Source organism: Bombus fervidus, chromosome 17, assembly GCF_041682495.2.
Source record: "Bombus fervidus isolate BK054 chromosome 17, iyBomFerv1, whole genome shotgun sequence".
NCBI lineage: Eukaryota > Metazoa > Arthropoda > Insecta > Hymenoptera > Apidae > Bombus > Bombus fervidus.
The window spans coordinates 8,775,608-8,787,471 of record NC_091533.1 but is presented as its reverse complement, the minus strand read 5'-3'; the positions used below and the strand labels follow the sequence as shown (position 1 = coordinate 8,787,471).

The window sequence follows — 11,864 nt, the reverse complement described above, 5'->3', positions numbered from 1 at the left end:
ATGCATACACATAAAACTGTTACAAGCGAAATTAAAATAGAAAATGCTTGTATTACCATTAGTCAGTATGCCCTGTTTCATAGGAAATCCTTGTTTATCATTGCCACCAGAGATACGAACGACATATCTCTTCTATTCGTTACCGAGAGCATCAGCCTCTACTTCTGCGCCCATACGCTTTTCATAAAAAATTCTCAGCTTATGCTCATCGGAGATTTCAAACAGTTTCTGACATCCTGTTGCAGGATATGATACGTTCAACTAGAAAACACATAAATATCATACAGCATATGCAAAGATTTAACAGCCTTTGTCAATTTATTCAATGTACATAATCAAATAAATGTTATATATACATAGCCATATAAAGCTTTATTAAAGAGTTAAAACAAAAATTCAAAATACAAGGGCAATAGTAAGAAACTCGTGATTACTATGCTATAAAATAACAGTAGATATATCACCTAGTAATAAGGCTTCAATTGACTTATATTTATTTTTTGCTTGATAATAGCCATAAAGTATATTCACAAAGGTCGGCCGTTTATACTTGTACAGTGAAATATAGGTTAAACGTCTAAAACATTTTAATGAGGTTATGCTTACTTTCATAGTATAATAATGAAAATTATAAGTTTCAATGCTCTGAAAAAAATTTAAGTATTCATCGTTTGAGTACGACCTGTTGGCTTGGTGTTGTTTATACTGTCAAAGTTAAATGAGTCATATTTTAATATTGCTTAAGTATACAGATAAACGAATGTTTCATAAATTATATATATCTAAAATTATTTATAACATTTCAATAGATAAATTTGTATAGTAATTGTTTGCAATATTTATTAGATTCTGAAATTATTACTGGATACGTACCTTCATTTCGACAAGTATAAAACAGCACTGCGAGCTATAAACAGAAAGATCGGATGTCGCATTAACGAACACTGCGTACGTACTGTTAGTGCGTAAACCGGATATCCGGTTTAAGTCCAATGAAATATTACAGTGAAAATAACAATAAATAAACTCTACAAATCTGTAAACAAATCATATTAATATTTATGTTTAATATAGTAATAATAACTTAAATTTCTAATGCTAAATTAGTTCATCAACGAATTATATTTCTTTAACAGACAGTAGTGAAGAAAATTAATAATACTTCCTTCAAATATTTAAAACCACTGTACATTACATAGAAAATATATAAATACAAGAAACGTTATTGTTTCTTTATTTTTAAAAGATAAATAAATATCCAAATATTTTATCAAAAGTCTTATTTATACTATTAGAAAGAACTAGTGTTTTCTTTGGAAAAATTGGAATTTTTGCTTGAGTACATGAGTAAATAGCATTATAGTAGATTGATCGTATATGACGATATATGAATAATGGATAAATAAATCGAGAGTAGAATCGCGTTTTACGCGTAATAAGTTGGTTTACACTATGATAATAACTGATATTTTGTAGAAAGAGAAAGGAGAGCAATAAATTGTTTTTATTAACATATTTTCAGTTCTATTCATACATATGATTTGGTCATACGTATGGTTATAATAGAATGATTAAATCATTATTTTGTACTTTATTAAAATTTTAAATTATATCGTCAACAATATTTACGAGTAACTAAGAAAATTAAAAATTAAATTCATACTAGACTTTTCATTAATCAATCAACGATAACATCAACAAAATTGTTATCTTAGTGTACAAATAATGAGGTTATGTAGATTATGCTTATATATAGTGACTATCCAATGAGATGAGGCAGTAAACATAAATATTATTTGGCTGCTAAAGCTTCAATATACAGATTATACATACTTTATCTATAATCTACATATGTATCTCTGTATATATTATTCGAAATGGAAGAGTTAGGTTCATTACAGAAAATCAAATAGGATATGGAATATATTGTGATGCCTTTATATAAAAAATGTATGTGGAATTAAAACAAAAAGTATCAGACAAAAGATTATTTTACTATAAACATGGAGTAAAAAGTTCTACTGAATTTAATAAATTTAGAATCTGCTAGAACTAAACTTTAGTATAATGTTAAGAAATTAAATTCGATATTCATCTTAAACTAAAAATAATTTTAAAATTACCATTAATTTTGCTAAACACTATAACTTGGCCTAAATCATTTCAGAATCTTTAAAAATTATTAGTTAATTAAAATGATAAGCCACTACCTTGCGTATATGCTAAATAAGTTTAAATGAGTATAATAGTGAATAAATGAATATTACAAATATGGAACATATAAATAAGGCCAACAAAGTATTACAACATATTTATACACAATTTATTAGTTTCATATTTTATTAGACCATACATTACAGTCTTTTACTTTTGAATGGTAGGTGCAGATTGACTGGATGACTTAGAATCTCGCATAGAAGCGCTACGTCTTCGTTTTAGTTCTTCTTGACGCCTATTCTTAGCTTCCTTTTGCCGTTGTGCTAATAGCTTCGCATACTCTGCTGCTTGTTGCTTGCGAGCCAAAGAACGCCTCCTCTTTAGAGCCAGTCTATGTCTCTTTCTCTATATAAAAATATTTTTATTTTATTATAAACTCTTGGAAAAGTTTTAACCAAAACAAAACAACAATATAATACAGATACATATATGTACAAACCTGGAGTGTAAGTGGGGTAATAAGACGTTGAATTTTAGGGGCTTTTGACCGCTGTGGTTTGCCTTCTTTTTGAATTGGTCGTTTCACAACGAATCGACGGACATCATCTTCCTTGGATAAATTAAATAGCTTGCGAATTTTGCTTGCTCTCTTGGGTCCTAAACGGCGTGGGACTTCCTTGTCAGTTAAATCTGGGATATCCTGTAAGAATTTAATCAACTTATACATTAAATGCTTCACTGTACACTGAAACAAAGTGTAAATTATAGAACACAGTTTTTCAAATCAAGAAATGATATTTAATCTTCCATGTTTACGATAGTATTGTAAAATAATAAGTCAATTCTAAGATACACCCTGAAACATGGGTAGAAAGTACAGTCAAATTAATACCTTTTCTCCTTTTTTGACAATGACGAGAGCGAGTACTGAAAGGTTGGAATCGACGATGCATCCACGGACAGATTTACGTTTACGCTCACCATCACGTCTAGGTCTGTAGCATGAATGTCCTTTTGAGAGCAGTAAACGTACGCGCCCTAGTTACAGGAATTTTTAAAATATTAAAATCAATGCATTATACCAAATCTATAAAATGCATAAACACATAAAGCTGTTACAAGCGAAATTAAAATAGAAAATGCTTGTATTACCATTAGTCAAAACGCCCTGTTTCATAGGAAATCCTTGTTTATCATTGCCGCCAGAGATACGAACGACATATCCCTTCCATTCGTTACCGAGAGCATCAGCCTCTACTTCTGCGCCCATACGCTTTTCATAAAAAATTCTCAGCTTATGCTCATCGGAGATTTCAAACAGTTTCTGACATCCTGTTGCAGGATATGATACGTTCAACTAGAAAACACATAAATATCATACAGCATATGCAAAGATTTAACAGCCTTTGTCAATTTATTCAATGTACATAATCAAATAAATGTTATATATACATAGCCATATAAAGCTTTATTAAAGAGTTAAAACAAAAATTCAAAATACAAGGGCAATAGTAAGAAACTCGTGATTACTATGCTATAAAATAACAGTAGATATATCACCTAGTAATAAGGCTTCAATTGACTTATATTTATTTTTTGCTTGATAATAGCCATAAAGTATATTCACAAAGGTCGGCCGTTTATACTTGTACAGTGAAATATAGATTAAACGTCTAAAACATTTTAATGAGGTTATGCTTACTTTCATAGTATAATAATGAAAATTGTAAATCTTAATGCTCTATATAAAGAAAATTTAGCCTCTTGCCTTATGATTTAAATTTCAATAGTGCGTGCCATAAACAACAAGGTCAGTCACATGCCGAACCATTTCATGGTTTGGCTGAGTGTTCGAAATTGTGCAAATGGTTCATGTCTTTTTGTAAATGCATGTGTAAGGCACAATTAATTTTATTTTGCAGGATATTTGATAAATAAATACTACTAACTGATCATTGAACAAGGAAGATTTATTATCTTGAAGTCAATAATAAATCAATAACATTTTTATTACAACTTCTAAAGAAACATGTATTTTAAATTATGAACGTCTTGATAAAATTTACAAAAATTTAATAATCTTCAATTGTGTGGTACCTTTCAAAGCATATTGGTACATGTAATGCAACTTGACATCTTTTGCATTCCCACGTTGTTTCACTACGTTTTTTATATTTTGTGCAAACTTTACAGACTCTTGATGGCTTTAATTTCGATGGTGTTGAATCCATATGCTTGGGAAAATGACCCCAATGTTTCCCTTGCAGTCTCTCTGGTAAATCTCCGTTCGATAATCGTCCTTTTCGTTTATACTCTGGTAATGGTACATTTTTTAGTAATGATTGAGCTATTTCAATTCTATATTCAGCATAAGTCTGTTTTTTGTTAGTACTTATTTTGTTGAATAAAATGTACGAGTTAAGCAGAGCAATATCAAAGAGATAAAAGAAAACTTTTTTAATGCCAGCATTCCATTCCAACTTCTCATTATATATTCACCCTTCTTTAATTTTACTTTACAGAAATCTTTTGGCATATTATTTCTGTTCGAGTACATTGTTCCAACAACATTAGTTTTATTGTTAATGAAAGTTTTAAACCGTTTTGGTGAACAGTTGTTTAAATATAAACTATGTCCTGTAACATTGACTGTGATAGCTCTTTGACAACACTTTCAGATGCATTGTCACCAGAATTTATTTTATCACTACCAGTGTATATTTTAAGGTTATAGCAATAACCTGATGTTGACTCACATGATTTATAAAATTTTATACCAAATCTTATTCCTTCTGATGGATTAAATTGTTTATAGGATAAGCGTCCCTTATATTTCATCAATGATTCATCGATAGTAATGTTCTCTTGCATTGTATATACTTCTTTAAATCTTTGATTCAAAAAATTTATCACAGGTTTTATTTTACATAATTTATCTGTATCGTTAGCTGAATTGTTATCTGCAAAATGCAAACATTTAGTTATTTGCAGAAATCTTTTGAATGGCATTGTTTTTCTGAAAAATGGAGTTTCTATAAATGTTTTCTTAGGCCAATTCATTTGAATTGTTGATTTTTTAACTTCAGTCATTATTATACATATTGCAAAATATATTTTGATTTCACCACAGTCTACAGGAAACCAACTTTTATCTATTTTTAGTCTTCTATTTTCATTATTCATTATTTGGTTTGCATATCGATTCGTCTCCGTGATAATATTTTCCCAAAATATATTATCAAATATTACATTAAAAAAGTCTAATTCTTTTTTGTTTTCACCTAACTGACTCAAAATTGTCACTTTTATGCCAGGAATCGCTGTATAGTTCCAGATTTTTGGATCATTAGTTTCTTCTTTCCAGATCCATAGCTCTGATTGTTGATGATTACTGTGGTCTTTATCGTCGGTATCATCTTCAATAATCAGTCGCTTACAACGTTTTCGTACAGGAAGTGAAATATCACTACTGTCACTATCACTATTTAAAATATCTATCAAATCACTTTTTGCAATGTTAGCTGAATTTTCAATGTCCTCAACAACGCTTAATATTCTTTTTGAAGACATTTTTTAGGGTACCTTTCTAATATTTTTCATATATAAGCAAATAGTTTCTGCATATCAGAATGCGGCCAAGAAAATTAGTAAATATTTGTCGCGTGTAGCCCGAAGAACGTACCACGTCTCTCACACATATTTACTTTTGTTCCGAACGACTTACCATGTCTGTCACACGTGTTATTTATATTTGGCCCGATAGACATACCATGTCTCACACGATATTGTAGGATAAGGGGTTAAGTATTCTACATTTGGATATAACTTGCTTGATGCTATTTATGTCGAAGATAAATAAAATAAGTCATATTTTAATATTGGTTAAGTATGCAGATAAACGAATATTTCATAAATTATATATATCTAAAATTATTTATAGCATTTCAATATATAAATTTTTATAGTAACTGTTTGTAATATTTGTTAGATTTTGAAATTATTATTGGATACGTACTTTCATTGTGACAAGTATCAAGCAATGCAGCGAGCTATAAACAGAAAGACCGTATATCGCACAAACGGACACTGAGTGCGTAGTAGAGTGCGTACACCGGATATCCGGTTTAAGTCCAATGAAAGTTTAAAGTGAAAATAGCAATAAACAAACTCCTCGTAAATCTGTAAACAAATCATATTAATACTTATGTTTTCATAGAAATTATAACTTAAATTTTTAGTAGTAAATTAATTCATCAATGAATTACATTTCTCTGACAAACAGATGTGAAGAAAATTAATAACATTTCTTTCAAATATTTAAAATCACTAATGTGTATGTACATACTTTATTACATAGAAAATACATAAATGCAAGAAGAAACATTATTGTTTCTTTATTTTTAAAAGATAAGTAAATATTGAAACATATTCTATCAAAAGTATTATTTATATTGTTATCTATTAGAAAGAACTAGTTTTTAGTTCTGGGATAGTTTTTTGGAAAAATTGGAATTTTTGCTTAAGTACATGAATAAATAACATTATCATAATCGGTTGATCGTACCTTATGACGATATATGAATAATGGATAAGTAAATCTAGACTAGAATCGCGTTTTACGTGTAATAAGGTGGTTTACACTATAACAATAACTGTCATTTTGTAGAAAGAGACGAGAGCAGGAGGGGGGCAGCGTTCTGAAATGCCGACTTGCGGGCGTGTGTGACATTTTGATGTAGAGTGTCTTTGATGATTTTCGTCATGTATTGATTTAATACATAGATATTTCCGAAAAAAGTTAAGTTTAGTCAATCTTTTCAGAGGAAAACAAACAACAATGAGCTATTTGAATTTAATGTAAAACATTGAATATATTAATTTTTTGTAGGAAGATGGATGTCGCAGTGATAGAAATCCTTCAACAAGCGGGTAGTCAGGATCCCACTATTTTGAAACCAGCTGAACAAACTCTAAAACAATGGGAAACTGAAAGGGGATTCTACACTGCGTTATATGTAAGTTGCATAAATAAATGTAAAATAAATTTGATTAGATTGTAAGAAGGCAAAAATTTATTCCTGATAATTTTTATTTTAATTAGCATATATAAGCATAAACTATTTGCTTATATATGTAAGATTATTTTAGGTTATTTATTTTTATTACTAACGAAAGTGTAATTATTATATTGTGAGTAAAATATTAATAATTATTTCAGAATGTGTTTTCTAATCATTCCTTGAGTATTAATATTAGATGGATGGCTATTTTATGTTTCAAAAATGGTGTTGATAAATATTGGAGAAAGAATGCTCCAAAGTAAGTACTCTTTAACGCAATCAAATTTTACTAATAGTATTAACATCTAAATGTAAATTAACAATTAAATAACATGCATTATTACTACAGTGGAATTGCAGATGACGAAAAGGAATTTCTTAGACAACGTTTAATAGTAAACTTTGAAGAACCTGTAAATCAGTTAGCTATCCAATTGGCAGCTCTCATTGCTAAAATTGCAAGGTAATTGATATTGATTAAATAATTTATGTTTATTTTTCTCTCTGATTCATAAAATAAGTTAAACGAAATAATATTGTGCAGATATGATTGGCCTAGAGAATGGCGTTCATTAATTCCAACCTTATTGGATGTTATAAGAGGACAAAATCCTTTGGCCCAGCATCGGGCACTGTTAATATTACATCATGTTGTTAAGTGTTTAGCCTCTAAACGTTTAGTTCCTGACAGACGACTCTTCCAAGAATTAACCAGTAGTGTGTTCAGTTTTATTCTGAATGTGTGGAATACTTACACAGAATCTTTTCTTATAATGGCATCAAATGGAGCAGACACAAATCAGATACAGGAAGCTTTGGAAAAAGCGTTACTTCTATTGAGAATTCTTAGAACACTTATTGTAAATGGGTTTAATAAGCCTTCAGAATCCCATGATGCTATGTCATTCTTAGAAATTGTTTTTGAACGTGCAAGAACTTGTCTTGAATGTCGTTAGTATATTTCTCCTCTGATACTACCCTTAATATCAGTTATATATTTGTCTCTTTTAATAATGATTTTTATATAATTTTAGGAAAAACATTAATTTCAAGAGGTATACAGATGGACGTATGTGATAAATTTATAATTCATTTAACTAAAGTATTAATAGGAGTATTAGAAATGCATCCATTTTGTTATGTAGAACTAATACCAACATCATTAGAATTTTCTGTTTTTTATTGTTTCACTGAAGCTGGTCAAGCCCTAGCTTTTGAAAGATTTGTTATACAGTGTTTAAATTTAATGAAAGGCATTTTATTATCTACATACTATAAACCAGCTAAAGTTCTCAAAGGTATATATGACGAATAATGGTATTTTGTAAATTTATGGGTGTGATTTATTAAGCTTGAAAATTTGTTAATACAGATACGAAAAATCCGTTAACATTGAGAGCAAATCAATTGAGACAAGAATTTTTTACACCTGAAACATTAGCTGAAATTTGTTCAAGGCTTGTAACACATTATTTTCTTCTAACACCTGCTGAATTGGAATTATGGGATACAGATCCAGAAAGTTTTGGTAAATATTTGTATACATACATACATATATGAATATATATATATATGTGTACATACAATGTTTTATATTTTTTATTTATACTGTTTTCAGTTGTCGATGATGGCGGTGAATCATGGAAATATAGTTTAAGGGTAAATATTTTATAGCCGACTATTTACAAATATTTATAAATGAATTATAATTGTAAAATTGTACATTTTTATTTACTTTATAATTAATATTTTATTTTCTTTAGCCTTGTACGGAGTGTCTGTTTGTAGTAATTTTCCATCATTTTGGAGAAGTTCTTGTACCAGTTTTAGTTGAATTAATGCAAAGACATCATCAACCAGTTGACCCGAATAATTTGCATGCTATTCTAGTAAAAGATGCAGTATATAATGCAGTTGGCTTGGCTGCATTTGATTTATACGATGAGGTAAGAACAAAATATCACAAAAAAATCAGTGTAAATAGTCAGTCATCCAGTTTATCACGCTTCTATTTATTAGGTAAATTTTGATCAATGGTTTTCAACTACCTTAAAAGAAGAGTTGAAAATTCGAAGTAACAATTATAGAATAATTAGAAGACGAGTATGTTGGCTTATTGGGCGCTGGACAAGTAAGTAAAGTGCAGCTTTTTAAACAAGTAGGATTTATTATGTAATAATTTTGTATTGTAACAAAATTGCAGCTGTTAAGTTAAGTACAGAATTAAGACCAGAATTATACAAACTTATGGTTGAAGTTTTGAGTCCTGAAGAAGATCTGGGTGTTCGTTTAGCAGCAAGCGATGCTTTAAAACTTGCGATAGATGATTTTCAATTTAATCCGGAAGAATTCTCGCCATATCTAGAACCAGCATTCTCTTTGTTATTTTCCCTTTTAAAAGAAGTAAAAGAATGTGATACCAAGGTATATATGTATATACTGTTATATGTTACTTTCAAAATATTGTAGTTCGCAAAAACATATTTTAAATAATTTTCAGATGTATGTGTTATACGTATTATCATTTATGATTGAACGTGCTGGTAGTGAAATAAACCCACTTGTTGGAGCCCTCAGTTCATATTTGCCAGCACTTTGGCAAGAATGTGAAGAACATAATATGCTAAGATGTGCTATAATTTCAACACTTGTACATCTGGAAAAGGTACATTTTTTTTTATATTGTTTAATGAATTAAACTATATTAATATAAATCAAATTATTCATCTTGATATTGATAAATCAAATATATAACTCAATGATTTTATTGAAAATCTTAAGTAATAGATAATATTTGAATTATTGTTTAGGCTTTAGGTTCTGAAAGCGTCCTTATAGAACCACTAGTAGTAGGTGTTATTGCATTAAGTTGTGACGTCAATCAAAATTGTCACGTTTATTTGTTAGAAGATGGCTTGCGGTTATGGTTAGCTTTACTGCAAAATGCAGCTGCGCCAACATTGGCTATAATGGAACTAGCTAAAAATTTGCCTGCTGTATTAGGTTAGTAAATAATTATATTTGATAATGATTCTTATAAACATTCAGAAAACTTGATGATCTTTATATTTTTCAGAAAAATCATTTGAACATTTAAAATTATGTTTGTATATAGTTCAAGCATATGTAATATTAAGTCCCCAAGAATTTTTAAGTCAAAGAGGAGCGATTATAATCGAAACACTTAGGTCACTTTTAGGAGATTTGAACTCGGAAGGAGTTGTAATGATAATGACAGTGTTTGAACTATGTTTATGTGCTTCACCTCGGCAAGGTGCAGAACTTATTAAACCTGTTTTAATAACTATATTTGAGTGAGTATAGTTGCTTCAGTATATTATAACAAGTTATATACATTAATATTTATTTGAATTTTGATAGAAATATGTATAAGGAAGAAGAAGTTACAATGACGATGACTATGTATTTATCTATCGTGGCAAGAGTTTTATGGTTTTACAAAGATATTTTTATACAGGTATTAACATTTCATATATTGTATATATGTATTTGTCAATTTGTTAATATAATTTGTGTAAGCATTAAAATAATCGTTTAGGTAATAAGCGAATTAACCAGAAAAATGGGTGGAAACGAAGTTAGAGAAGAAGTTGTATTGGGAGAAATAATACGTATATGGGTTAATCGAATGCCATATATTCCTCTACTAGAAAGACGTAAATTGTTAGCTCTTGCACTTTGTTCACTTCTTGGACCTGATAGTCCTCCCTGCGTTCTTCATTATTTTCCACTAATAATATCTAACATCGTTGGAACTCTCAATGACATCACCAAACTTGACGACATAAGATGCGAAAATATTGGGTATGCCATTGAGTACGTAGAAATTATTCGTACAAACATATAATTGCAATAAAAAATCATACTGCTATAAAGGTTAGCATTTTTACTTATTTTAGATCTTTGTCAATTAGTGGACAGTCTAGTCCATCTCAGCATGACGATGAAGAATATGGAAATAAACACGAACAGCGAAAAAGAAGACTTGATTTTAGCGATCCTTTGCCTAGTATATCTTTGAAAGATACATTACAAAATCAGGTAAAGAGATAGTTCACTTTTAGTTACAATTATGTAACTATTATATGCTAGAAACCTCCTAATTCAATTATGTATTTGTTATATATTAAAAATCTTTGTTTTTATTTCAGTTACTTACTTTACGCAGATTAATTGGAGATAACCAGTTCAATCAATTGATGTTAACTCTTCACCCAGAAATTGATAAAGAACTTAAACTTTACGTATCTTTATGAAAAAGGAGAAAGTCTAATTGAAAGAGAAGAAAAACAAAATATTATGTTAAACGCCACACTACGTGTAAAAAAAAGCTTTACGGCGCTCTATTATAAAACGGCACTATTTTATTGTATTATATTAGCTGTTTCACTGTACTAATAATGTTGATAATAAAAGACTTGACATTTCAAAATTCTATCTTATTCATTTGTTTAAAGTATATATATATATATATATATATAAATTCTAATAATTGAAGTCTTCTTGCAATAAGATAATGCCATACCTAAATTCTACTTATTACAAGGGAAAGAAAGGCTTTCATATACAAATAGTTTGATTTTGAGCAGGTTTACTCAAATTATTACAAAATACTACATTTTACAT

The 11,864-nt window shown here is 29.1% G+C and overlaps 2 protein-coding genes across 6 annotated transcripts; one reads left to right on the top strand and one right to left on the bottom strand.

The window, feature by feature from the left end:
• Positions 1 to 2,309: 2,309 nt before the first annotated feature.
• LOC139996238 (small ribosomal subunit protein eS6-like) lies at positions 2,310 to 6,326 on the bottom strand. 3 transcript variants are annotated; one of them, XM_072020469.1, is made up of 5 exons: positions 6,173 to 6,326; positions 3,310 to 3,514; positions 3,050 to 3,195; positions 2,657 to 2,857; positions 2,310 to 2,562 (listed from the first exon to the last, which is right to left on the bottom strand). In XM_072020469.1, exons 1-5 carry the CDS (start codon positions 6,176 to 6,178, stop codon positions 2,365 to 2,367), a joined length of 756 nt encoding a protein of 251 aa, XP_071876570.1. In that variant the 5' UTR covers positions 6,179 to 6,326; the 3' UTR covers positions 2,310 to 2,364. The 3 variants fall into 3 exon arrangements, with proteins under 3 accessions (XP_071876570.1, XP_071876572.1, XP_071876571.1); XM_072020471.1 differs by lacking the exon at positions 6,173 to 6,326 and adding an exon at positions 5,882 to 5,905; XM_072020470.1 differs by lacking the exon at positions 6,173 to 6,326 and adding an exon at positions 3,860 to 3,883.
• Positions 6,327 to 6,802: 476 nt separating this feature from the next.
• Impbeta11 (importin beta11) lies at positions 6,803 to 11,670 on the top strand. 3 transcript variants are annotated; one of them, XM_072020465.1, is made up of 18 exons: positions 6,803 to 6,954; positions 7,046 to 7,172; positions 7,376 to 7,476; positions 7,567 to 7,680; positions 7,762 to 8,168; positions 8,252 to 8,515; positions 8,590 to 8,745; positions 8,836 to 8,876; positions 8,981 to 9,163; positions 9,237 to 9,348; positions 9,421 to 9,641; positions 9,718 to 9,882; positions 10,028 to 10,220; positions 10,294 to 10,531; positions 10,599 to 10,695; positions 10,777 to 11,054; positions 11,153 to 11,279; positions 11,390 to 11,670. In XM_072020465.1, exons 2-18 carry the CDS (start codon positions 7,050 to 7,052, stop codon positions 11,492 to 11,494), a joined length of 2,925 nt encoding a protein of 974 aa, XP_071876566.1. In that variant the 5' UTR covers positions 6,803 to 6,954; positions 7,046 to 7,049; the 3' UTR covers positions 11,495 to 11,670. The 3 variants fall into 3 exon arrangements, with proteins under 3 accessions (XP_071876566.1, XP_071876565.1, XP_071876568.1); XM_072020464.1 differs by having other exon boundaries at positions 11,138 to 11,279; XM_072020467.1 differs by lacking the exon at positions 6,803 to 6,954 and having other exon boundaries at positions 7,578 to 7,680; positions 11,138 to 11,279.
• The last annotated feature ends 194 nt before the right edge of the window (positions 11,671 to 11,864 follow it).

Coding starts and splice junctions, on each gene's coding strand:
- LOC139996238 (XM_072020469.1), bottom strand. Junction 2,858..3,049: donor TTGTCAAAAAAGGAGAAAAG/GTATTAATTTGA, acceptor AAATTCTTACAG/GATATCCCAGATTTAACTGA. Junction 2,563..2,656: donor TTACCCCACTTACACTCCAG/GTTTGTACATAT, acceptor ATTTTTATATAG/AGAAAGAGACATAGACTGGC.
- Impbeta11 (XM_072020464.1), top strand. CDS start 7,050: ATGGATGTCGCAGTGATAGAAATCCTTCAACAAGCGGGTAGTCAGGAT. Junction 7,681..7,761: donor CTCATTGCTAAAATTGCAAG/GTAATTGATATT, acceptor AATATTGTGCAG/ATATGATTGGCCTAGAGAAT. Junction 10,221..10,293: donor AAATTTGCCTGCTGTATTAG/GTTAGTAAATAA, acceptor TATATTTTTCAG/AAAAATCATTTGAACATTTA.